Source organism: Electrophorus electricus, chromosome 12 (genome assembly GCF_041902795.1).
Source record: "Electrophorus electricus isolate QZ-2024a chromosome 12, ASM4190279v1, whole genome shotgun sequence".
NCBI classification, from domain to species: Eukaryota; Metazoa; Chordata; class Actinopteri; order Gymnotiformes; family Gymnotidae; genus Electrophorus; species Electrophorus electricus.
The window spans coordinates 28,005,954-28,033,480 of NC_137508.1; the positions used below are offsets into that span (position 1 = coordinate 28,005,954).

The following is a 27,527-nucleotide window of genomic DNA, read 5'->3' on the forward strand; positions in this document are numbered from 1 at the left end:
GTCTCTACCCATGGAAGACAGTGAGTCTCTACCCACAGTACACAGTGAGTCTGCCCATAATACATAGTGAGTCTCTACCCATAGTGCACAGTGGGTCACTACGCACAGTACACAAAAAGTCCCTAAACACCTTGCACACTGAGTCTCTACCCACTGTACACATTGAGTCTCTACCCACGGTAGACAGTGAGTCTCTGCCCACAATGCAGTTTGTCTCTACCCACAGTAGACAGTGAGCCTCTACCCATAGTGCACAGTGAGTCTCTACCCACGGTAGACAGTGAGTCTCTACCCACAGTAGACAGTGAGTCCCTACCCATGATGCACAGTGAGTCTCTACCCACAGTAGACAGTGAGACTCTACCCACAGTAGACAGTGAGTCGCTACCCACGGTAGACAGTGAGTCTCTGCCCACAATGCACAGCGAGTTTCTACCCACAGTAGACAGTGAGATTCTACCCATGGTAGACAGTGAGTCCCTAACCACAGCAGACAGTGAGTCCCTACCCACGGTAGACAGTGAGTCCCTATCCACGGTAGACAGTGAGTCCCTACCCATGGTACACAGTGAGTCTCTACCCACGGTAGACAGTGAGTCTCTACCCAAAGTAGACAGTGAGTCCCTACCCATGGTGCACAGTGAGTCTTTACCCACTGTACACAATGAGTCACTACCCACGGTACACAGTGAGTCTCTACCCACAGTAGACAGAGAGTCCATACCCATGGTGCACAGTGAGTCTCTACCCACTGTACACGTCGAGTCTCTACCCACGGTAGACAGTGAGTCTCTACCCACGGTAGACAGTGAGTCTCTACCCACGGTAGACAGTGAGTCTCTACCCACGGTAGACAGTGAGTCTCTACCCACAGTAGACAGTGAGTCTCTATCCATTAACTGCACTTCCAAGCTTCAGCCCCATCACTACCCACATAACCTTGTACTGGTCAGAGACAGAAGCAGTTTCACTTCCATTATGTCATTAAACATTAAACTACCTGTTACTCTGCAGTCTAATATAAATAATTGATGTCACACATGGATACGTAACAGAGTTGCACAAGATCATGGTTTTTAAATTTTGTTTTAATTTTATTTTTGGTATACGTTTTAAAGAATAAATTCTCTTGATTCAACTGGTTGATTAAAATAAGAAAATAAGCATAATACATTCTTATAAAACGCTGTTCTGAGGCTGTAATAAAAAAAAAAAAAATATATATATATATATATATATATATATATATATATATTTTTTTTTTTTTTTTTAAATCTAGGTGAGTTGCGGCCTGCGTACAACCGTGAGAGGCCACCGGGGAGAATTTAGCATATTGACGAACGCCCGTGGTCATGCGCGCGGGTCGCCGTAATTATGGATGTCGCTCTGCCGACAGGAAAAAAAATCTCCCTGGTTGAAGCATTTTATCTTAATCACGCAACGTCCCTGTTTTAATTAATTTGACATTTTCTTTGCAGACGGACCACAAAATCTCTATTAGAAAACGTATCCTTGGATGACAAGTCACTCTAAACGCCTTGTCATATGTGGGAATAGAAGAGATAATAGCCAGGGAAAGAACGGTAGAAAGGTTAAGACGAAGCTTCCCAGAGCTGTCTCCCAGCTGAGAGGTCTGAGGCAGCCCCCTCCCGAGTGCTCCTCGTGTTTCTATAGTAATTTCCAGCCAATGATCAGTAGGTGTCCACATCCCCGCTCCCCCCCACCTCAGCACCACTCAGCCACACACAGCGACAGGAGCCGCGGACGCAGTCGCACAATACACCCGGAGCAGGAGGAAACGCCAGCCTCGCGCTGTCCCTACGGCTCCCGGCCGCTCGCACCCGCCGTACAATACGAGCTTGCTACACAAACAATTCGCCGGGTTTTTTTTGTTCACTTTTCTTTTTGTCAAATTGAAGTGCGTAAAAATGGTCCTTTTGTTTTGAGCGCTCTGTCTTTACGCGTGCTCCGGTATCTCGCGTTCCCGTTTCCCCTCCTCGCGCCGTACAGTAATGTGCTCCGTTTCTGCAGACTGGTAGCGTCTGGATTCTCTTCTCCTCAGGAACCTGGTAGGTGCACTTCCATTTTCCTGCCCTAGCGTCAGATATACATGCTTTCTACTACACACTTTCTTTTTTCCTTTTTATTTTTTATTTTTTAAACTTACGTGGGCTTTGCAGGCGTCAAAGTGATCAGGACACGAGCGGATGAATTTCCTCGGTTTATGCGCGCTGTGTGGTCCCGCGCCACGGGCTTGCTGTTCGTGACCTTTGGTCAGAGTGTCTCCGCCAGGCGAGACGGGGTGTCATTGATGGCACAGCGGTGCGGCAGCAGGGCTGGTCCACGCTCGTCCAGGACTCTCGCCCTACTTCAGTCTCCCTGAAGTATCGAATATTGCTGTTGCTCTAAACTTTGTTTACAGCTCGAAGATCGATAGCTGTGACTTGATTGCTTCTGGCGGCACGTTTTGCTCACGGGGCGAATTGATTAAGTAATAATTACCAAGAGGATGTCCGATCCTTAAGACGGGAGAGTGTGGATTTGGGTGCGTTATATATATTTTCCTGGTCTGAATCCTTTACTTTGGAACTGTGCCCGCACAAACAACATGTCGCTTTTTTTTTTTTCTTTTTCCTTGGCTTGCAAATAGTAAATCTTGAGTTGGAAAATCGCTAATCATAGGCCCCATAATACACTTTATAAAACAACTCATTAAAAGTGTTTAATACTAGGTGACTGTACTGTATAACAGCCATTGCGAAATATCTGTCATTTTCCTCTGAGCTATTTCTGCATGTTTCATTAGTCATTGAGCTTCCATGACCACCCAGCCTGGTCTCAGAGACTCTCCAGTGCATTTTTAAGATTCGTTTATCCGCCAGCTGTTGCCCAGAGCATAGACGTGATCCGAAACGCTGGAGCGTTCTCGCAAACAACGGGCTTTGGTCATTAAAAAAAGGCCAGAGGAAGCTAACGCAAGATGTGTGTGTGTGTGTGTGTGTGTGTGTGTGTGTGTGTGTGTGTGTGTGTGTGTGTGTGTCTAATGGGCTTTTATCTGTGGAAACGAAACCCAGACAGAGTGAGAGAGCGGAGAAATGGACACCTCCTTCCTCAGCTCCCTTCCAAGCAGCTGACACTACAGTTGTCAAGGTCTGAGACTTGGCTGGCGTGAGGTCTGTGTGTTGCTGGCTGAATGTAAACCAGCAGACAGTGAATAACCTGAAGACGTATTGCACATATGGGAACTGGTGACGTGTGCGTGCAGTGCGGTGGGGCGCATTCATGTGAACCCAGCCAACTTGGTTGAGGCTACCGTACAGGCTGCGTCTTGGCCTGGTCTGTGGAAGTGCATTCGTCTGGGTGATTTTGATCCATACAGCAGGATGTTACGCAGATGGAGGCTTTTTGGACACTCGCAGGACGTATTTTTGAAAATCATGGCTTAAAGTTGGATTTGTCTTAAAGTTGGGCTTAATATTTACAAATCATGAGTTCAGTGGCGTGTCATCCTTCTTACATCAGCTTTCACGGAGAGTCTTTTACCTGAGAATAGTCTCCTAGCCTGAAGCTTATTTCTTAAATCTTGTGCGTTGGACGTGAACTGGAAGGTGACTACCACCGTTCTGAGAACGCAGGTTCTGGTTTCCTGTTATTATGATAGATAAGAGTGTTTGAGTGATCACGTTACCGCCAGAAGATATGCATCAGCGGGGGGGGGGGGGGGGGGCGGGGTACACGGATACATTTCATTAAAGATGCAGTCAGCAGGAATAAAGTGAAATGGTGTTTGATTTAGCATGTACAGGACGGGCAGGGGGGACCGGTCATCGGTCGCACGTGTAATTCTTGTTTTCTTGTTGTAGCACTGGAGAGACTAAACCAGGATGGTAACTCACTGTCTCTAACCATCTCGGTGTTGAAGAAGGCCAAAGACCATCGCCAGACATCTCCTGCGACCCCCTGAAACTGAGCTCCCGTCATGTCTAATATAAACAATGCCCTTTGCATCGAGAGTGGACAGAACGCTGACGTGTCTCTCTTGCAGAAGGACAGTCTGCAAGATAGTGGATTAAATCAGCTGTTGGATTACAATGCGGAAATAGAAAGGTACCGGTCTTTCGCAAACTTCTACAAAACCAATGGCGCGTTTCCGCAGACTGCCAAGATCGCCCGCATAACCACGCCGATCTTCCCAAGCGCGCGGATCGGCGTGTCCCCGTGGAACTGCGATAACGCCATGCTCTGGGGGAGGAAATCTGCAACAATAAACCCCAACAGGACCGGCGTGCACAGGAACGAGTCCCAGAGGCCGGGGAAACCTGGCATAGCGCCAGAAACGCTGCAAATGGCAAATAATAATTTCCTCTCTACCTTATCCCCGGAACACTGCAGACCTTTAGCGGGAGAATGCATGAACAAGCTGAAATGCGGCGCTGCCGAAGCAGAGATAATGAATCTCCCCGAACGCGTCGGAACTTTTTCCGCCATTCCGGCTTTAGGGGGCATCTCATTACCTCCCGGGGTCATCGTCATGACAGCCCTTCACTCCCCTGCTGCCTCTGCTGCCGTTACAGACAGTGCGTTTCAAATTGCCAATCTGGCAGACTGCCCACAGAATAATTCCACCGCATCCAGCGGGAACCCGGCGAAGAAGAAGAGGAAAAGGTGTGGCGTGTGCGCCCCCTGCAGGCGGCTCATCAACTGCGGCGTGTGCAGCAGCTGTCGGAACCGCAAGACGGGACACCAGATCTGCAAGTTCCGGAAATGCGAGGAGCTGAAGAAGAAACCTGGATCGTCACTGGAGGTGAGCTCAAGGCACCCCCCTCCCCCGCTCAACAACCCCCTCACAATACCCCCCCCCAACCAACCCCATCCTCCCTCCTCCAGCTCTCCAGAGCATTAACCTTTTCCTTCCAGTCACGTTTCTAAGCCCTTGAAAATTGTTTCCATGCCCACCCAAGCCTGAACATCCCCCAGCTTCTCAAATCTGCCTACCCGCCTCGCCTAATTGGCAGTAATTAGGGGTGTTTGTGTGGCGCGCAAGCTGCGCTTGGCTCAGACACCCCTAATTGCTGCCAGTCAGGATGGGCCTGGAACGTATCCGAGCAACCCCAGGCTTGGCGCAGCTCCAAGCTGAGCTGGGAAATGGTTTTCAGCAGAGAGCCGTCCCTCTCTGCACTTGGTCATTTTAACCAATTATGGAAACCGTCTCTGGACAGGGCTAATCGATATCCCATGAGCCCCCACTGCAGCAAGCCGATGAGAGAGATGGCAAGACCGGTGGTGCCACACACTCACTCACACACACACACACACACACACACACACACACACACACACACACACAAGGTTTTACTCTGGAGTTTACAGTACAAAACTAGAGTTAATGAATAAACATTCATTCATTAAAAGCATGAATGAATGTAGCTCATTCAGGGAATTATGTTATACTCAAATATTTTATCGATTTTTCAGTATCTTAAAGAAAGAGATTTTTCTAATGTGAAAGTTTAACATCATAGTGGCAACCAAAAAATTCACCGTACCATCATTAGCATGAATCACACAGGGGAGACTGATCGCCAAACACAACAGGACACACCAAATACCCACAGCACATCCTGTAAATTGAATATTTCCTGAACAAGTAATCACTTTTAGTTTTGCAATTTTCTACACATTGACATTCTACCTGCTACTTGACATAAAGGAACAAATGTTAAACAAACAGTAAAATACAAAATGAATTTAAATGAACACAGTGGCTGCTAACCAGGTACAAGTACACTTTAAAACCAATACACCCACTAAGAACACAGGATAGTCCAGATTAGGGTAAATCTGTGCAGCAGACTGGCCAACAGCGTAATCTGTGTGGGGTGAAACAAAGTTTACATTTTGATTGTTTATTGGCTTGGCTTTGTTCAATGTGTGTTATGCTTCTAACGTGTTTGTGTAAACAGAGACGAATGTCAAGCTCACATCAGGCATCTGTAAAAATGTGGTACGTTTGTCAAGCGTGATCTTCACGTGGGCTGCTGGGCGGGGCTTTGGCTAGCCCCGCCCAGCGTGATGTGGCTGTGCTTTTGTTGCTTGACTGCTCGTTAATACCCAAGTGATCTCAGGTTTTAATTAACCTGCCCTCAGTCCCCAGTAAACATCCGGCATAAAAACACTTAACACACTTCACAGGACTGCTAATAATTACACAGCGCTGCAGAGTGCCCTGTTATTCGCTGTGACTTTTACCCATCTAGCAGACTGAACACAGCTCCTCCACCTACAGTAACAGCACAGCTGACAGCCAAATGGATGGTTGAAATGTTAACGTTGACATAATGGAATGTACCTGGCTTGGCAGAAGCCGTGGTCAACGTCGAGCTTTAGATCAGCTGAAGACACAAGCTGGGATTTGCTAAACTTATCCTCTGACCGGCGCACACAGTGAGCACGCGTTCGGAAAAATACGTGAGCTTCTACACGTGTTTTGGAGAGAAATTCTTTCTGTGACAGTCAATGTTTGCTTCATTCATCATGTCCTAACAGGTGTCTGAAACAGGTGTCCAGGAAGGCAGGTGTAGTGTGGCTAATATGTGGTTGGACTTTGTCTTGGGAAGCATCCTCTGCTCTGAAAGTGCTTACAGTGGTGTCTGGTGTGCTGGCTGGGAGAGAAACGCCCTCCACACGTCCAGACGTGCTTTTGAAGTCAGTCCTGAGCTTATTCCTGTAATTCTTATGCTGGGCTCCTACAGTAATGATTATTTTTGCCTCTGCTCTGTAATTATGACATGGAGGTGTGGAGAGAATATGACACTGGACATCTCTGAGAAACAGAAGGTATGCTTCCAGCCTAGAAATATCTGAAGGCTTTTCATGCTTCCACACTGTGATACAGCTGTGTGTGTGTGTGTGTGTGTGTGTGTGTGTGATTTGTATCTATCTTCCACACATGGCTCCTCACACAGGTTTATGAAGAATGCAGACAAATGCAGAAATAGGCCAAGAACCCAGACGGGTTGCTACCACACACACACACACACAATGACATATACACATCACATGCTACCACATGTATGAGTAACATGTTGGTAAACATACACAGTGATCTGACTGCCCCTCCTTCTCAGTGCAATGGGAGAAGGCGCTGGCGCTGGGTTCCATGTGGCTGTCAGAGTTTCCACATGGGAATCGCCCTGAACTAATTATATCTTAAGCGGCAGAGGAAAATGCAAATCAGAATTTTACTCACACCCCTGAAATCGGAGAGCCAATTTAATCTAATACCCCCTTTAATTTAGCGCACTAATGCAGGACCCTGGAGGACTGGCCCAAGTCACTGCTTTTCCGCTCACTCACCAACTCTGCCTTTTCTCTCTCTCTCTCTCTCTCTCTCTCTCTCTCTCTCCATATATATGTGTATATATTATATATGTGTGTGAGTGTACTCACACAGTATCTCTCTCTCTCTCTCTCTCTCTCTCTCTCTCTCTCTCTCTCTCTCTCTCTCTCCATATATATGTGTATATATTATATATGTGTGTGAGTGTACTCACACAGTATCTCTCTCTCTCTCTTTCTCCCCCTCTCTCTCTCTCTCTCTCTCTCTCTCTCTCTCTCTCTCTCTCTCTCTCTTCCCCGAGCCCCAAGAATGGATTAGTCTAGTCTGAGGCATCTCATCTAAGCTAACATTTCCAGAGTTCTTACCTTTGTCTGCTCTGGGTAGAAAGGAGCCTAAGCTTAGTCTCTCTAAGGCTGTGCTGGTGTGTGTGTGTGTGTGTGTGTGTGTGTGTGTGTGTGTGTGAGGGGCGATGCACACAGAGCTGCTTTGAGCATACTTGTACACAGGTGTGTATCTGTTTGTGTTTGGGTCTGAGCTCCGTGAGCTGTAACTACGGAGACACAGAGGTCTGGAGAACCTCAGTCATTCAGTCATATTTTCTCTCATATCTTTAATAATGAAACTGAATGTGGAAATATTGACTTTATGATTATGTTATGGCAGAGTGGAGCTTACGTAGCATAAAAACCTCGCATCACAACACTACTGTCAGTTGGAGCATGACTGGTTCTGAACTGACCTCAGAGCAGCTGCCAGTGGTCATGAATTCGTCTATTACACTCAACTGCTGAACTAGAACCACCCTAACGGTACACAACCTTTTGTAAGACCTTGTCCATGGCGTTAGTCTTTAATGTGTCCTTGTTCATGTCAGTGGCAACAGTTTCAATGTATACAATGTTCAGAGAAGAACAATCGTACATTGAAATGTGTGATTTTGACGTAGTGACTCCAGAGTCACCATTCACCAGCATCTTCTCAGGTATTTTAACGATCCGTTCACCGGGACATTGACAAGCTGAGGTGCTGCTCTGGGATGCAGATGGTACAGCCCTGGAAATATATGAAGGAAGACCAGCCATAAAGACCAGCCAGGAGTGAGCTGAGCAAAGGTCTTTCTCATCTGCTAAGGCTCGATTTTTCTAATGGTGTGAAGTAGTTATCTGCAGGATGAAGTAGCTGTTGCGGTGACACAATGATCCAGTGATGCAGTGGTGAAGTATACAGTGATGCAGTGATGTGGTGATATAGCATTGCAGTGATACATTGATGCAGCGATGCAGTGCAGCAATGATGCAGTGTACTCCAAGAAGGTCAGCTTCTTTTCCAGAACCCCAAAAAGCCCCAAAGCTGTGTGAACACAGAGGACGAGGACGTCGATGGTGTTTTGTCGGTATGCAGATCAGTTCCCCATCATCAAGACTCGAGTTCTAGCCGATAGCTGTCCATCAGAGGTGTCAGAGAGTCTGTCACTTATTGTCACTGCACAAGAAATATGGGAGATCGAGGACAGGAAAGAGAAGCACAGCTGTGCATTAACATAGTGCAGCCCTGTGATTTATTCCCTACAGCGGACCACACTGGGCCATATAGGTGAGGTTACGAGTGTGTTACAAGTCTGACACATTCAGCCCTATGAATGACTATAAACACTGGGATTCAGAATCCTGAAGGCACTAGTACATCACTGGTACATTACTGGTGTGGATGTTGAGTGTGAAGGGGAACTTGACTTGGGCCTGAAATGTTTAAACATTTGGGTCCAAAGATGTTGTGTTGTTAGAATGAAGAGCCTTTATGAACGCATGTGAACAAGCGTATATGACACTGGAATGTCTGAAAATAGGCAGTTTTGAAAAGGGAATCAGCACAGATCACTGAACAAACACCTGTATGGAGGACCAGTCTGTGTTTGTGGCTTCACTGTGCCACACGACTCTGTGAAATCTTAGGAGTTGAGGAAAAAATATCCATAACTCAAAAACGATTTTGTTTGGTTAAATGGTCACATACCTGCTATATTCACAATATATACATTTTCACGAATTCATATGTGGAATCTGGTGAAAAATAACCATTTAATGGACAGGCACATTAATGTGTGTGTGTGTCAGAAAAGGAACATTTACCTGACCTATACGAACAGATTTCATACATGGGAGGGAGGATATTTACAGAAGGCAATTGAAAGTACACGTGGAGCGAAATGTGAAGGTTAAGGTAGCCATGCTACTTAGCGATCCACCGGCGCAGATTAAAAATGCATGCAGTCCCTTTTAGCCTCTGCAGATTTGGGTCTGATGACCTTTGCTATAAATTAAAGTCCTTTTGTCTGCTTCTCGGGGCCTGTATTTCTGTGTCTGTATCTCTGGGTATCTGTGCAGGCTTTCCAAGCACACTTCCACGCATTGTTTGGTAGATAGCGTATACGTTTAGCTATAACGTTTCTAGCTGTAGTTCTGGCTAATTCTGCGCCAGCCGCCCAGCAATCGCGAGCAGCTCCGTAGCCCCTGCAGGACTCCCTGCAAGACAGCCGCGCCTCGTGCTGCTTTCAGCCTGTCAGATGTTGACAGAGGGGATATCTCCACGAGCTTCCTCTGTCACTCGTCCGAGAGACAATAAGACGCGAATTTGAGATGCCTGCTCAGGTGCTCAGGGAGGGAGGGGGTGGGGCAGAGGTTGGGGGGGCATGGAAGGGTAAAACGCTATCGCCTTTAACAGGAGCACAATTGCCCCACAGGACAAAACAGCACGGCACGCGCGCGTGTATCTGCGGGGGTAGGGGCTGCATGAGTCCGTGATATGATTGACAAAAACAGGAAGAGAAAGCATCCTGGGTAATTGAATAGAAGACCCTGAAAAACACCTTACAATTAGTCGACTCCGCAGGCCGGGCTGATGTCACCCCGAAGAAAGGCCGCACGCAAGGCGACGTGCGAGACGTGCGAGACATGCGAGACGCTCCGCGTTTTGTCCCTGCGCTGCGACCACGCTAAGGAGCAGTGTAATGAAAAGGTCGCACAGCCATTGTACAGCCTTCTCCCAGTGAGGAGCTTTAAACACCCCCAGCGCACTGCCACCCGCAAATCTCCCCCGCAGGTGGAGGGTGGCAGGAGCCTGCGCTTAATGAGAGCGAGGGGGCCTATATGAGCCTGGACGGGCAGCTCTAATTTGTTTTAGGTGTGCTCAGAATAGATAAGGACGAATGTGGGCTTGCTCGCAACCCCTCCTCTCCACAACCTTTGCTTCCCTGGAGATAACGGCGTGTGCTCGCAGCCAATCTCAGTGGGGGGAGGTGGAGAGGGGGTGCGGTGGCCTGAGGGACAGGCATCCTTTAGATGTGTCGATCTCCACCGTACTGGATTTATTCAAGCTCTAAACTGCAGGTTAATCTGACGGAGGACTGGTAGAGAGAGAGAAAGAGAGAGGGAGAGAGGGAGAGAGGGAGGGAGGGAGGGAGAGAGAAAAGCAAATACCCGAGCTCTGCAATGAGTCTCGATCCTAAAGGCCAACCTTAAGCTCCTGTCAAGACAATGTGATTTCGCCGGCGGAGCCACAAAGCAGATCGCTTAATTACGCTGCGCCTCAGACGCAGCTCACGCGGTTCCTTCCTCACGTTTCCCCCTTTTTTTCCCTTAAAAAAAAGAAAAAGAAATACATTTTACGTCAACGTTTCACGTGCTGTGGATTTTCAATCAGCTTCCATTTGTGGTGCCCCCCCCCTCCCCTCCCCTCCCCGGTTGCCGCGAGGTGCAGAGGTGCCGTTTAAGAATTTATCGGCATTTGCTGCTGCCGCCAATTAAGGCCAGAGTGTAATCGGAGCTCCTGCCCTGCGCTCTTCCGGGCCGCGTCTGTCGCCCCCTCCGCCCCGGTCTGATTTAACATCTCCGCTTGACTCGTGTCGGGGGGGGGGGGGGGGGTGTGTGGGGGGGGGGGGTGTTACGCGGAGGCGGCCGTGCGGTGGTCGCGTGAAAGTGCAGGTAGACGCAGCGCTAATGTGTGGCGCTTTAAATTTTAAACAGATGACCGTAAATAATTGATGGCGACTCTGGCTGGGAAGTTAAAAGGTATCTCGTCATTACAGGGGGCCTGTTTAAAAAAAACCGCAGCACAGACGCTGAAACATCGCCATCACCTACCGAATGTAATACTGCAATTTCACTCAATTAAACATGAGCCCTCAAAGGGTGCTGGGACTCCGCTTACGATGATCTTGTGTTATTTTTTCCTGATTTCGTGTGCAGGTCTCTGGCGAAGGTCTTTTGGACCAGAATGGTGGGTAGTCTCTTTAAAGCAAGCTCAGGCTGTGAAATGGTTCTGATGGTAACTGATGTGGTCACATACCAATCTGAGATGCTCTTCCTCTTAGCCAGAATGAGTAAGAGTTTTTTTTTTTTACTGTATCAGAAATGTAATGGCAGGCCGTCGTAACGTAGACCACACTGCGTTTAATTCCAGACATCCCACCGTGGCCATGGCCATAAAAACACAGCAGTTTGAAAAAGATGGAACGAAAGGTGTTTCAGCCAGCTTGGGGATTTGAATATGAGAATGAAATTCATCTAACCAGCAGGAAAAATATGAAAAATTAAGAGCAAAATGACACTTTGTGACCAGAGGCAAGAGAGTTCTCAGCACATGGCGATGGGCCTTCTTAGAGTCTGGAGCTACGTGGTACACTACCGGGTTGAGGAACCGCCCCCCTCGGGGCAAGTCAGGAAACAAACCCCCCAGGGGCAGGTGGAGGGGCAGCCGTCTCCAGTAGCGTGAGTGTAGGCGTCGTGCTGTATGCTGGGCAGGACACACGTGGGTAACACGCTGCCGTCACCTGAGCAGGTTGTGAAGTGTCTTGATCTGCAGTAGGTGTGTGTGTCCTCTGACCCAGACCCGAACTCAGACTTCCCCAGTCCATCGCGTAGTACTCGGGAGGTGCATGTACAGCTGGGTGAAGGTTCACACCGCAGTCCGCTGAGAGGAAAACACAACAATCAGAGATTTGGTGTTTTGTTCATTTATCCTGCATCTTAGAGATTGAAAATGGAAGTTTGAGTTTGTTATGGAGACAAAGCCAGGACTGTAAACCACTCTGTCTCTGTGTGTGTGTGTGTGTGTGTGTGTGTGTGTGTGTGTGTGTGTATAGCGAGTAAGGCCAGTGTTGAGCACACGGCCACAGCATTAGAACTGAGGGTTTGGAGACCGTTCTCTGCCAGCGCTTCTATGAACACATTTTCTGGAGTGCCAGTAATTGTGTGGTTTTCTTTTTACTTTCTTCTGTATATAAAAATGGTAAGATGTTTTTTTCACTTTGCTACTTAATGTTGTAAGTGAAAACACTGAAAGGGTGATGACTGAACACTGAACACTGAACACTGAAAGGGTGATGACTGAACACTGAACACTGAAAGGGTGATGACTGAACACCGAACACTGAAAGGGTGATGACTGAACACTGAAAGGGTGATGACTGAACACTGAACACTGAAAGGGTGATGACTGAACACTGAAAGGGTGATGACTGAACACTGAACACTGAACACTGAAAGGGTGATGACTGAACACTGAACACTGAACACTGAAAGGGTGATGACTCACTTTCAGACTGGTAGGTAACCAGCATATTAGACCAACTGTGCAGAATGCAAATAATGACATATGTGGGGCTTTTAATACATGTCAGACTAAATTTAGTGTTCAGCTTTTCTCGTTAGCATCTGAAGTTATTAGCACACAGAGAAAACTGGAACCACCTGTCTGTGTACCTTTGGGATTACCTGTCTCTCATACTCACACCTGTCTGTGTACCTGTCTCTAATACCACAATCACAGTGAGGCATATGCCTGCAGGCCCCGGAGTCAGAGACTCCACACACACACACACACACACACACACACACCCCTCCATCGCTACCATACACAGTTGCAAGCACACCTGCATGCAGCTGTTTGGATTACATGTAGATATTAATGGAATTATTAATGGAATTGCAATTACAGATGTTAATGCTAATGACATTGACCTGGTATTAGCAGGTAGAAGTTAGCGTAGGGTTATTGGGGACTGTACACCGCCGTATGTATCACACCGTGTCACGCTGTGTGTGGGCAGAGTCCTGTGACTCACACAACACTACTGTCTTGCAAAATGTTGCCACTGGAACAACATTAATGCACAGAATGGAAAACAAACACAACAAATAAACAAACACATGAAGTAAACAAACAAGAAGTGTGGAATCATTTCTAAGAGTATAAGGCAGAGGAGTGAACATTTCCTACGCATTATTATCTGTGATTCACAGACACTGGCGAACCCCCAACACTGGCGTTTCATGTTAATGAGTAATTTATAAGTGTTTATAAACATCTAAGGAGCGTTTATCTGCTGATTCCTCATGCAAGGGAGGAACCTCATGCATGTATCTCCAGCACTGAATGCTCTCTGTGAGGTCGACGGGTCATCCATTTATCACAGGACTTCTTTTCATGCTGAAGGTACTTTTTTATTATTTAATTTTTTGACTATTATTGTATTTTTGTTGCTGTTTCCTCTTTACAATAATAGCAGGCTGGTGTGAGACCATCTACTCCTGCTGGATTTAACTGGTCCCATAGTTTGATCATTAAAGTATCTGGGCTGTGTCAGCTGCACAGGAACGAGAACGTCTGCCCCGTACAGAGAGCCGTCCACTACCCATAGGTACTCTAGAGGGGCCGGAAACCTGGGAATTGCCCCCTGTTCCCAGTGGACCCTGCACACTGTGTGCTGTTACCCTCTGAAACACTCATGCTGATGTATGTGGTGTTAGTTGCCAAGTTTGGACTGAGACCACAGGCAACAATCAAGCCAATGTTGCACAGCGATGAAATGAATTTTGTGACCCAAAATGCACTTAGGTCAGGAAGACACCCAATGCATGGAGAGTCCATGACACGGCAATGGAAGACACTGTTATGATCAACACTGTTAAAGCCCTAATAAACACTGTTAAAGCCCTAATAAACACTGTTAAAGCCCTAATAAACACTGTTATGATCAACACTGTTAAAGCCCTAATAAACATTGTTAAAGCCCTAATAAACACTATGATCAACACTGTTAACGCCCTAATAAACACTGTTAAAGCCCTAATAAACACTGTTATGATCAACACTGTTAAAGCCCTAATAAACACTGTTAAAGCCCTAATAAACACTGTTATGATCAACACTGTTAAAGCCCTAATAAATACTGTTAAAGCCCTAATAAACACTGTTATGATCAACACTGTAAAGCCCTAATAAACACTGTTCTGAACACTTATGAAAAACACTGTTAAAGCCCTAATAAACACTGTTCTGAACACTTATGAAAAACACTGTTATGATCAACACTGTTAAAGCCCCGATCAACATTGTTATGATCAACACTGTTAAAGTCCAGATAAACACTATTATGATCAACACTGTTAAAGCCCTGATCAACATTGTTATGATCAACACTGTTAAAGCCCAGATAAACACTGTTATGATAAACACTGTAATGATTCATAAATATTATAGATCCTGCCATCCTTTATGATTTACCTCAAACAAGTCCTGTGGTGTGAAAGATATGAAATTAATAATACAATTGACCATGACCCCCGATGTCAGTTGTTGCAAATGAATGAATGAATCGCAATTATTTAAACTACTGTTTAGACGTTTCTGGCATATTATAGTGTAGGTCCTGACACCATCATACAGGCCTTGGAATTTTCATGGTTGTTTCTGGAAGACCGGAATGGCGCTAACTTAATCTCTCTGCTCTTATGTGTAGCGCGACAGTGTTTTCTAACTGTGGTCCTATACTATGTCCTGTTGTAATGGCCTGAACACTTGATGGCCCAGGTCTATTTTCAGATTTCAGATTTTTATGGCATTTTTTAAAATTAACTCATAATTAATTATTTTTATGATTTACACATTTGATTTTCTGTCCTGGCATTTTATTCTTGTCATATCTTTTATTTTGATCTTGTTCTATTCTGTTTTATTCTGCTGTACATTACTCTCCTACGGAAGATAACCCACAGCACTTCCAGTAGAGCACATTCAAAAACCTCCAAATGCAAGAACTCTCTAAACTTTCCATCTCCAACCTCTCTATGTCCACAGAACAAAGCAGTTCAGTCTCTGGGTGCTCATACAACAGGCAGCCATGGTGTGTTGGACTTATTCAGGAACGCAGTATCGTAACTGCTGAGTTCGGTGAAGGCTGGGCTAGAGATGTGAACACACACACACACACACACACACCCCAACAAACAAACAACAGCCAAGAAGGTGCTAAGCACGCTGTGATGTATCACGATCGTCTCACCACCAACCCAACACAGCATCAGCTCGCTCTCTGCGGGTCAGTGTTCACGTATAAATATTTCATTGTCACCATCTGAACGTTCTCTGGTGTCTGGAGGGAGGAACTTTAGGGTGATCAGCCCAGCAGGAGGCCTGGAGCCCTGCCAGCAGATGCAGCTTCTGGGGTCCTGCCCCCAGCAGGGTGGGCTGGGGCATTGGTGGAGGGTTACTGGCTTATGTCAAACAAGTGTGTTCAGCGTGCTGCCGGAAGAGTGCTGGGAGGAGTCAGAGCTCAGCAGGGGAGGAGTCAGCTCAGCAGGGGAGGAGTCAGAGATCAGCGGTCAGGTCTGTCTGGCCAGTTTTTCGTGTGTTTGTGTTGCTTTGAGGTTTATTTGATTTGGGCAGAATGGCACTGTTATGATAGCTGGCAAATCATCACAAAAACGAGGTCTCACTGTCACACAACTGTTCTCAGACATATCAGTGAAAAACGCTGATGATAGACACTTATTGGGTCAAAGGTCATTCCAGGTTCAGATATGACTTTCAGTTACATTAAAATAAATCCCAATTCCAATTCCAAAAACACACACGCCACCCAAATGGTCTGACTGTACACACGTGGGCCAGTAAGACTGCGTCTGTTCGGTCGTTCTGAAAAAACAATGCGCGATTCCACACAGACGAATCAGGAATGAGACAGACGGGAAGCGCACAGCGAGAAAGCCCGCTCTGTAGGTTATTACCCTAAAATATCAGCGTTCCTAATTCGGGCCCCCGAGATGCCGGCAGCTCCCTCACATATGCTGGAGAATCTGTCGGGAGCAAGGAGGCGGCGTTGCCATGCTTTGCATTTTGATTTAACATTTCAGAGGAACAGCAATCTGCTCTCCACGCTTGCTTGGCTCGCTCGGCTGCACGCCCACGGCCCGCCCGCCCGCCCGTCCGCCGGCCTGACACGCCTCAAAGCCCTGCAACGCCGGCACCAGAAGTGTGGCTTTCCGCCCGCCGTCCCCAGAGGAGCCAGAGGCAGCACCTCCTGCTCCTTCTGTGCTGCTCTCTCTCGGTCTGTCACTGTCTTTCTCCCTCTAGCATTCCCTCTCTCTCTCTCTCTCTCTCCTCTTGTGCAGTGATTTTTATGTTTGGAGGGGCAGGATACGTATGGGAACAGGAGGGTCTGTGGACTCCAGGGCGGTGTTTGGTTCGAGCAGCACCGAGGTATTGACACTGAGGCTTGGTTTCTGTTGGGAACTGGAGATTATTTTCGGTATGAAGGAGAGGGTATGTTTTGGTGTGAGGAGAAGCTTATTTTTGGTATGAAGCAGAAGGGACGTTTGCGTTTTGGTGTGCGATGTGAGGGAGGTGTTTCTGGTGAGTAGAATAGGCACAACAATTTCACTGCTGTGTAGGAAAAATGAAAAACTGAAAAGAGCATCACTGATTGTCCCCTCATTCTCATCTGTAGGTCTCTCGTTTGACGTCTTTCATGGACACCACTGTCAGTTATTAAAAAAGACGTCCTGTGTACGTCCTGTCAGTCGTGGGAGGACGGAGTGCTTAAACCAGCTTAAATGAGTCACTTAGAAATTCTAGGAGTTGCAGTTTTGTGGATATTTTCTTTCTACCACATACGTATCAAAAATCAAATCGACCTCAGACGTCAGGCGTAAAGACGTGTGCATGGTTCCGGCACGGTGTAGACAGAAGTGAGCTCTGGGGTGCAGAACCAGACAGCAGGACGGATGGAGCTGGGATTCTGTTTGGCTGCTCTGTAAGCAGAGGTTACAGAGATGGAGGATGTCGTTGTCGCGAGCAAAGACACTGTAAGGTGAAGAAGAGTGAGCTTGACCCAGGAAACATCGGCTCTGCTAGGGCTTACAGGGGCAGAAGCGGCTAGGGCCCATGCCGCGGGGTGTTGTTAACCCTTACAGGGGCAGAAGCGGCTAGGGCCCATGCCGTGGGGTGTTTTTAACCCGTACAGGGGCAGAAGCGGCTAGGGTCCACGCTGAGGTGTGTTTTTAACCCTTACGTCTCTGTAAAACCACAGCCACTGTTCTTCAAGCGTCCTTGGTTTTGCCACATTGTGTGGTTTTCCCCCAGCTGTGTCTGAAAGGACAGGAAGATGAGAAAGAGCTTTAGCTTCTGGATTGCTGCTGCCGTGATGTATCTGACCTCTAAGAGGAATGTTGGGAATGGCGCCGACGCTGGACCGTGTGTTTCTGCGCTTGTCTTTGCTGGAGGACTACTTCACACACAACCCTCTTACACAGACTCTACTCACTAGGAGAGGTTCTGCCTGGCTGGTCCAGGTTTTCTACACCAATAACACGACCACCTGATCTTATTCTTCCATGAGCAGGGCCTCAGAGATATCTGATGTGATGTCTGATTTGTTGTGGGTTAAAAACACAAATTGTGATGGAACGTTCAGCTTCAAAAGCATCAATAGCAAGCCAATAAGGAAGGGCAACATTACTGGAAAGTGTGCATCAGTTTTTCAACGTTTTAATCCTGGTTATAGTTTAACTTCCTTCTGCAATCTGATATATTTGTTTAGGGTGATTTAGGAGTTGTTAAGACAGGACTCTTCCATGCTGTAGATTGAGGCCCCTGAAACCTAGGTACTGTAATTATTCACCATTTGCATACGGAGGCCTGTAAGGGACTCGAGGCATGCGGCCCCTGGTGGCTTTGTGCCATATGGTGGGCTGCATCTCTCCTGTGCTTTTTTGGCAACTTTCACAGAAGGTCAAATATCAAGTCAGAGGATATTGCTGCTATTGCAACTATGCTAATTGCCCTCCTCAACACACACAGACGCACGCACACACGCACACACGCACGCGCACGCACACGCACACGCACACACACACACACACACACCCACACCCACACACACACACACACCCACCCACCCACACACACCCACCCACACACACACACACACACACACGCACACACACACACGCACACACGCACACACACACACGCACACACCCACACACACACACACACACCCACACCCACACACACACACACACACACACACACACACACACACACACACACACACACACACACACACACACACACACACACACAGAGCCTTCCCTCTGTTTTTTTCTCCATTTTTCCTTTTTTCTGTTACCATCATTCAGGACATGTTTTTGGATCCATTTTTTGGATGTACTCTACTTTTTGTAGAGCTGAATCATGTTTTACTACCTGCCCATATAATCTCTCTCCCTCTCCCTCTCTCCCTCTCCCTCTCTCTCTCTCTCTCTCTCTCTCTCTCCCTCCCCCTCTCCCTCTCTCTCTCTCCCTCCCCCTCCCCCTCTCCCTCTCCCTCTCCCTCTCTCTCTCTCTCTGTCTCTCCCTCTCCCTCCCTCTCTCTCTCTCTCCCTCCCTCTCTCCCTCTCCCTCCCCCCCTCTCTCTCCCTCTCCCTCTCTCTCTCTCTCCCTCTCCCTCTCTCTCCCTCTCTCTCTCCCTCTCTCTCTCTCCCTCCCTCTCTCTCTCTCCCTCCCTCTCTCTCTCTCCCTCCCCCTCTCCCTCCCCCTCTCTCCCTCCCTCTCTCTCTCTCCCTCCCTCTCTCTCTCTCCCTCTCTCCCATGACCCCCTTTTCTCACCCCATTTCTCTCTAATATACCCTCAAACTGACACATTTGCTAAGTCAGCAAAACCGGCAAAAGAAAGTCACCACAGAGCCCCACCAGCCCACCTCTCTGCCCCACACCACCCCTGGTGTTCGTCCCAGACTGTCAGCTGGCACAGCTGATGGTACCAGCACAGTTAGGGCACCGGTAGGCTGGGGTGGTTGGGAGGTGTTGCCCCGCCTGTGCTGGTCCCAGCTGGCAGTGTTAATATTCTAATGGGCTGACGAATAGCTGCTGAACTGTCAGACACGTCAGGGCAGAGCGGTGGAGGGGCGGAAGCGCCCCTGCCCGTGACTGGGGCACTCTGGGATATTACCATGGCTCATGCGACTGGACCACCATTCCCACATTCCTGTCACCCTAACGCTCATTCCCAATTCCCTCGGTACAGGTGCTAATAAGTGCCTCGGACGATGGGTGTCCACGCACAGAACCCAATACTCCCACCTCAGGGAGCTGGTATGTCCCTCCACCCTCAGCTGCAGGAGGACTGTGTCTGCTACCCTGACCTTCACACTGTCCAGCAGCTCATCTGTCACCTGAGAACGTCATACAGATGGGCATTACCGTGCTACATATAATAGATCATATACACACTCACAATTTATGGTCACATCATTTACATAAATGATGTTTCAAAAGCCTCTATATGCTTGATGGCTGTTAATATTTTCATATGTCATATCCAGAGTGTCTTTTGGACTGGCAAGCAGGTGCTGTTTCTACTGGAAGTCCTAACGACCAGCTAGGAATTTATTGAAAAATAAATCGTAAAAAAAAAAAAAAAATCATAATGATGGTGTTTTTTGTTTGTTTGTTTGTGTTTATTTTTCCTCTGGTCCCTGTTGGGATGACAGTGTTTTCTGGATGCAGCACTAAAGCAATCACGTCCAGGAGGGACGGATGAGTCGCACTGGGTCCCGGCCTTGTGCCGGCCTAGGTTACGCCGCGCGCCACGCACTGTGATATTGGCTAGCAGCTCTGAGATGAGATCTCCGGTGCGCGCGTCGGTGATGGATTGCTATACCTTCGAGGTTTGAGCTCGGCAACGCCCCAATATTCCTGCAGAATGGAGTGACAGGCAATATATAACCCATCAGTTAAGGCCAACTGCTCCGGCAAAACTTTTTCCTTTTCCCGCAGGCTGGAGACTGGTGCCGGGTCCTGTCGTCCTCCCACAGCTCAGAGCTCTACCACTGCTTCTCTCTCTCCTTCTCTCCATCTCTCCCTTCTTTCTGCTTTTTGTTGGGGTCTTTGGTGTCTGTCTCCAAGGTCACATGTTTTTCCCCTCGCGATGTCTTAATTTGAAACAGAAAGGCCTTTTGTCATGGCGGAGGAGCTCAGAACACCGAGAGCCAAGCCAGTGGATGGAAACAGACCGAGATTGGCTGGCTGGGATTGGGTGAGCCGGATTGGCTGGCTGGGATTGGCTGACCTTCCCGTGTTCTTGAGTTTTGGTTGGGCTGCAGCCACGCTGGCGTGTGAAATGTGTTTGTAATTACGACAGGGAGGCAGCGCGTGGAGAGGTGGCTAGTTTTGTGTCAGAGAAAAGGAGAAAAGAGGAGCGAGAGCGCGTGTGTGTGTGTGTGTGTGTGTGTGTGTGTGTGTGTGTGTGAGGGAGACAGAGGGAAGGACACAGCGAGGGATAGAGAGAAGGGATTATTTATTTATTTCAGAAAAAGGCCTGTCAGAATTTCCTCCAAAGGGATATGGAAGGTGGCCTGGATCTGCGTCCATACGTTAATAAATAATGTCTGTGTGTCAGGGTAACGTATGGGCCGCGGGGTATAATGAGAGCTCTGGAGCATGTCAGCCTCCTCCCCTCACATATCTCCATCCTCCCAGCGAGAGGTGGGGGAGGGAGGGAGAGAGAGAGCGAGAGAGAGAGAGAGAGAGAGAGAGAGAGAGAGAGAGAGAGAGAGAGAGAGAGAGAGAGAGATGACCCACTCACAATGACTAACCACATCAGTCTCTCCATCTCTCTCTCCCCCTCCATTTCCCCCCCCTCTCTCTCTCTCTCTCATTCTCCCACTAGCTGCCTCTTTAATTCCACTTTTCCAAATGTGTTTTTGTCTTTTTCCCCCAAACGTGATGCCCCCCCCCCCACTACAAGTTCCTTGTGCGTTCTCACTTGGGGGGAAGACCTCGCATCCCCACGGCACCGTGGTCAGAGCTGATTAAAGCGGGGGCAGTGCCAGCCACGCCTGCGTGATGTCTGCTGGGCCGTTCCCACAGGGCTTTCTTAAGGTGCTGTTTGTTTGTTTTTAACATTTTCAAAAGCTTGCGTTCGTCCTCTCTGTGGCACTGCGGGAGGGACGTGTCCCGTGCAGAGATGACAGGCACGGAACGATCGTCCTCGTCTTCCTCGGTTTTTAGCACCTGGTGATAAACGCAGTCCTCCGCCGCTGGGGCTCCTGGGCCAGGTTAGCAGGGTGTGTGTGTGTGTGTGTGTGTGTGTGTGTGGGTGGGTGGGTGGGGCTGTGCTGGGGTCTGACAGACACTGATTAGGGTTTGATTATGAGTCAGCACACCCCCCCCCCTCGCGCTTCAATCAGTGAAGGACACGTGAAGCTACGCCATTAAGCACACCTGCCACCCCCAATCAGTGTCAATGGCTGTCAGGACCCCAGCCCCCACCCCCCCCCCCCCCCCACACACACACACGCACACACACACACACTGATTTCAGTAGTGCTGCTGTCTGAGTACCTCACTGTCTGTCTTTGCTCTTTGGACTTTTTTCCTGGGTCTCAATCAGCCAGATTGCTGGCGGAGGCTGATGTGGAAGGGGCCCAGGGAGGCTGGCCTCGCCGCAGTGCTGCTGATTGGAGGGGAAACCAGAGGGTCCCTCCTATGTGCCTCGCACTCTCTCTCTCTCAGTCTCTCTTTCTATCTCAGTCTCTCTTTCTCTCTCTCTCTCTCTCTCTCATGCTTTTTTCCTCTCACGTTCTCCCTGCTCGCTCTCTTTATCAAGCTTTTATCTCCCTCTCCCTCCCTCCCTCTCTCTCGGGGCGGCTGATGGAGTGATTGTGATGGCTCGGGCATGTGTATGTGTGCGTGCACGTGTGCGAGCTTGGCCGCACGTGTGCGTGCAAGATAGCTGGCAGAGCCGTGCTAATTGAGCCGCCTTTGTTCCGGTCACTGCAATGAGGAGAGGGGAGGGGAGGAGAGAGGAGGTTGGGGAGGGGAGGAGTTCCTCCTAGCACTTCTCAGGCAGTCTGGGTGTGCTCGATAGTTCAGTTTTTAACAAAACCCAGACATGCCAGCCACATACTTCCTGCTCATTACTGGCTGTGGCAAGCCACATGCCCACTAGGGACTGATCAATATGGAAATACAGGAATTTGGGTAAACATTTTTCCATTTTGTTTCCCCCTAAAGAGAAGGGAGACAAACAGAAAGCACAGCACCCAGAGAGACACAGAGAAAACACAATGCCCAAAGAGAGACACAGAAAACACAATGCTCAAAGAGAGACACAGAAAGCACAGCGCCCAGAGAGACACGCAGAAAGCACAGCGCCCAGAGAGACACGCAGAAAGCACAGCGCCCAGAGAGACACGCAGAAAGCACAGCTCCCAGAGAGACACGCAGAAAGCACAGTGCTGAGAGACACGCAGAAAGCACAGTGCTGAGAGACACGCAGAAAGCACAGTGCTGAGAGACACGCAGAAAACACAGTGCTGAGAGACACGCAGAAAACACAGGGACCAGAGAGACACGCAGAAAGCACAGCATCCAGAGAGACACTCAGAAAACACAGGGACCAGAGAGACACTCAGAAAGCACAATGCCCAAAGAGACATGCAGAAAACACAGCGCCCAAAGAGACACGCAGAAAACACAGCGCCCAGAGAAAGGGAGGGCAGACTAAGGAAATAATTACAGCATTGTGGAAAATTTCATTTCTATAATATTTTCTGTTTCCCAATGTTTCAGCAAACACAATTCAGTTTAATTTTAGTTCATTTTCAGGGAGGAATTTTTAAGTTTGTCAGTTTTTATTTTTATTTTTTTATTCATCACGTTTTGCTATTTACATTCTTTTGCCATCTGTTCCACATTCATATATTTTGGTGGGGGGGGGGGGGTGAGTTTTGCATTTGTATCCATCTACAGAAGGAAATTTGAATAAAGACGAATAAAGTCCATTCCAAATGGGTTTACAATCCTCCAATCAGACACCCAGTAACCAGCCCCACCCACTTCAAACATGAAAACACTTCCACGTCTGTCTGCATGCCTCCCCAATCCTCCGATCCTAGCCTTACGTTTTAAAAAATCTTCCCTTAAATCATATTGTTAACTATTCTGAGAAAATGTTACATGTTAAACCTTCCTCTCCCTGTTTGTCTTCTAAGGCTGTGTTTCTAGTGCTGTAGTTCTCACTCTAACGCGGTCTGAAACATGGGATCTCTGCGTAGTTACTGAATGTGCAATACTGCAATACCTCCCTCCACCAAGTCTATATTCGGTGTTTTGACTAAACTTGGGCACATCCATATGAAGCAAGCTCCGGACCATAGTCTCCACACGGAGGGTCTGGAACGCCAGTCCCTGCATTGCCTTCCTACCCCAGGTCATTTCGGAGCACATTCGGAGCGCCCTGGACCTGCTTCTGTTTGTGTGTGTATGTGTGTGTGTGGCGTGTGCGCTCCCGTGGTCTAAACAGCGGCCCAGGGTCGGGATGGCGAATGAACGGAGTGTTTAAACACATAAACAGAGCACTCAAGCGTACACCGAGCATAACCGAAACCCCATTAATTAACCGGAAATAACAAATCCGAGCTTGTGATGAACAAGCCAGTGTAATTGAATAATGACTCGTTAGTGGCGCAGGGCTGCTTAAACACCTAATTGTGCATTTGCTCTCGTGTGGAGGTAGCGACTAGGACTAGAGTTCCCAATCCAGTGTTCACAGGCCGGACGCATCCGCACACTGCACAGAGACTCACTGGAACACGGCAGGCGAATCCGGATACGCTCAGGCCAATCCACCAAGGCGATACGTGAACAGAAAAACTCTTCTTATGAGTGTTTTACTCCCCCTGCTGCAATCCAATGGTTCCCTGATCTGGTATGATGTGAAATCAAAATGTGAATCGGAATATGAATCAGAATTATTCCAATAATGAGCTTTTCCTCCAGTGCTCACCATGTGCCATTCAGTTAGTATTGAATCTACATCCACACATGCAACGCTGCTGCCTTAGAAACTGTCGTCATAGGACGAACGACTGTCCCCGAGTAACGGTGCAGCACCAAACGCATCAAGGAATACAAACTGAAGGGCGTTGAGATTCAGGACTTCTTACAGGACAACGTCCTGGTGAGAGAGACAGCCCCTCCAGCGTGAGACTTTGTGCAGGCAGGTGTGCATGACCGTAGCTCAGCGTAGATGCGCGTGTTCCTCAGATGTCTCCTGGAGCATGGTGTCGGTAACCATGCCCTTCGCAGCCTGGCCCTGATCTCTGCCGTGATGCCATGTGGGCCATGGCGGATATGCCCAGCTCTGAGCGTCTCATGCCACCTGAATGTGTTTACTTGCACATGCCTGACAGACATCAGCACCCACGCACACTGCGTCAGGCAGGAACAGCCCCAGGCAGTCAGATGCAGGGCACATCTGTAGGGGAGAACGTCGTGGGTTTTTTTTTTTTACCACGTAGCTGTTGTTTTCACGTATCTATTGTTCTATGTCCATGAAAAGCTGTGAATAGTTTCTCCCATACTGCATTTCTGCTTTTATTTTAAACCGACACATGAAAACAATAGATATCGGTCTTTGTCAAGAAAAAAACCCCAAAAACGGTCACTCTTTAAATCTAAGGAGAAAATGAGACCATAAATCTGGAATTGGGGTTGATAATCATATGTGAAAACACTGGGAAGTGTTGAGGGTCTCCGTGGTTGGTTTGAAACAGTTCTTTAAACTGGCCGTCATCACCTTCCCCTGCAGAGCCGTCGTTAGGAACCTTGAAAACGTGAGTTTCCCGTTTCTCACCGAATGCCCAGGCAAACATCCATCGTATCCAGCAAGGCGTTCCAGTCTCCCCAGCCAGGCCGGCACAGTCCTGCTCCTGATCACCAGTAATTCCCATCAGTGTTATAAATAATCCCCCAGCGGGCTAATTGGTCACGGAGATTGCCAGGAAGTTCAGGATTTTATGTTCCGACTGCCAAATGAGTTGGGAGAGAAGGGGAGAGGGGTGTGCGGGTGGGGGGGCTTTCTTAGCTCTGATTGAGATGGTGCTGCCGTGTTCCGCTCCGTCACAGATGGAGGTGCCGTAATTAAACGCCTCATTGTTGCACTTTGGGAATTCATGACGAGGCGCTTCCCCCAGTAATTATTATTTTGGTGTGTCTGCGAGTCCACGACTCCCTGCTCCTGGGACTCCAGAAGATTAAATTATACAAGCCTGGGACAGGATTCTCGTTCTGACTCTCTGTGGTAATCGTTTAACTAAAAGCTGTTTTTTGGGCCAAATTCACCAACCAGGTTTATACAGGAAACAAAGAATTCTGTAAAGGTGATAGAAGCTTGAGTAAGCCGTCCCTTCCACACTCCCAGGTGGTCAGGATTCCCCATGTTTGAACATCCGAACTGAGAGCTGCTTCCGTTGTGCTAGCTTGCTGTTCTCTAACGTGACCTCTTTGTGTTCTCTGCCCTTCCTGTAGAGGACGCCGGTCAGCAACGGAGAAGCATTCCGATGGTTCTTTTAGGCCCAAAACCAAGTCCATCATCTGACTGACAGCAAAAAGAACTTGTAGGGCTCCCAGAAACCCAAAACCAAACCCGGGCAATGGAGGAGAGACAGAAGAAGACAGAGAAAGAGAGAGAGAGAGACAAAAACAGAGGGATGAAGAGAAAAGATAAATGAAAAACAATATGGTGTTGGTTTAACTCTGTAATTTCTTTTCCTGTGTAATTATTGTACCTTTTGACAGTATCATATTGTATATTTTTCGGTGTCTATGAATGTGTTTCAGTGTTGTGGCTGTGCGAGTTGCAGCCGTTCTCATGTAAAGGACTTCCGTAGACAATCATTACAACCTGGAATAACCAGTATGGAAGTCAGCCGGGTTCCCGACCCGCCCCAATGCCACACGGAGCCCTTTGACCTGCAGCAATAACCCCGAAGGTGAACACTGTTCATGCTTCAGCTGAAGTTTCATTTGGAAGGATCTTATGGGACGACACCTTCCCGCAGCCCGATGGCGTCCCATCCTCTGGGATGCAGGCGCTGTCTTCCGGAATGGATGCAGTAGGAACAGACCCCAGCCATCATGAACCTCTGTGGTTCCCCTGTTGTTTTGGTTTCGGGCACCGTGTTACAGGGCAGGGCATATTGTCCTGCTAACACGACGCTTATCTTCTTTTTCATTTTCTTCTTTTTTTGTGATGTGAAACATCCTGATTTGAAGGTGGTTCAGTATCACTGAAACACTGGATCAACAGTCATTCCTATAGCTGATTTTCTCTTGGTTTCAGGTGAAATGTTTCATTGAAAACTGTCTTAAGGTAGAGGTACCAGTAAAGAAATTCTAGTTAACAGTGAAGCATCTGAATTCATCGTTTTAATACGGTTCAGTCCAGAAGACCTCCAGTATCTGGGCAGGTCCCTGAGGGAGGACGCCCACACACGCGCGCGCGCCCAGCTCGGTGATAGTGTGTAGTAGAGAAACCGCACTGACACATTCCAACCTGAAGAATCCTGTAAGTCACTCCCTGTCATACGCCCTGCTGTTGCATGTGTAAATGTGTTTTGGTTTTAAAGATTACTGAGAATTTGTATATTGTTGTTGTGATGCTTTTATGTGTTCCAAAAAAGAAAAAAAGACAAAAAAGTATGAGGAAAAAAATAATAATTTGATGTCAACGAATAATGGAAATTTTTATTCTCACTTGTAAAATTAAACATTATGATCACCTGCATGTGTTTCTGATCCTTTCTTTCTCTTATTGTGATGCAAACCACCCACACAACAGCAGAAAGTGGGTGGAGGCGGGTGGAGGCGGGTGGAGGGGGTGGGGGAGCGGGAAGAAGGCAAGGGAGAGCAGGCAGAGACACCTCAGTCCCGCTTTCCTCCGGAATACTAAACCACGAGCTGGAGACGAGCGTCACTCCCACGGGCATCCGCCCGCCTTTAAAGAGAGACGCAAATCCCATGTGGTTTGTCACGCTGGAATGAGCAGGGTGGTGGGGGTGGGGGG

The 27,527-nt window shown here is 48.1% G+C and overlaps 1 protein-coding gene across 1 annotated transcript; it reads left to right on the forward strand.

Moving 5' to 3' along the window:
- Positions 1 to 1,765: 1,765 nt before the first annotated feature.
- cxxc4 (CXXC finger 4) lies at positions 1,766 to 27,236 on the forward strand. Its single transcript, XM_027029780.3, has 3 exons — positions 1,766 to 2,069; positions 3,864 to 4,804; positions 25,991 to 27,236. Exons 2-3 carry the CDS (start codon positions 3,980 to 3,982, stop codon positions 26,033 to 26,035), a joined length of 870 nt encoding a protein of 289 aa, XP_026885581.1. The 5' UTR covers positions 1,766 to 2,069; positions 3,864 to 3,979; the 3' UTR covers positions 26,036 to 27,236.
- Positions 27,237 to 27,527: the final 291 nt, after the last annotated feature.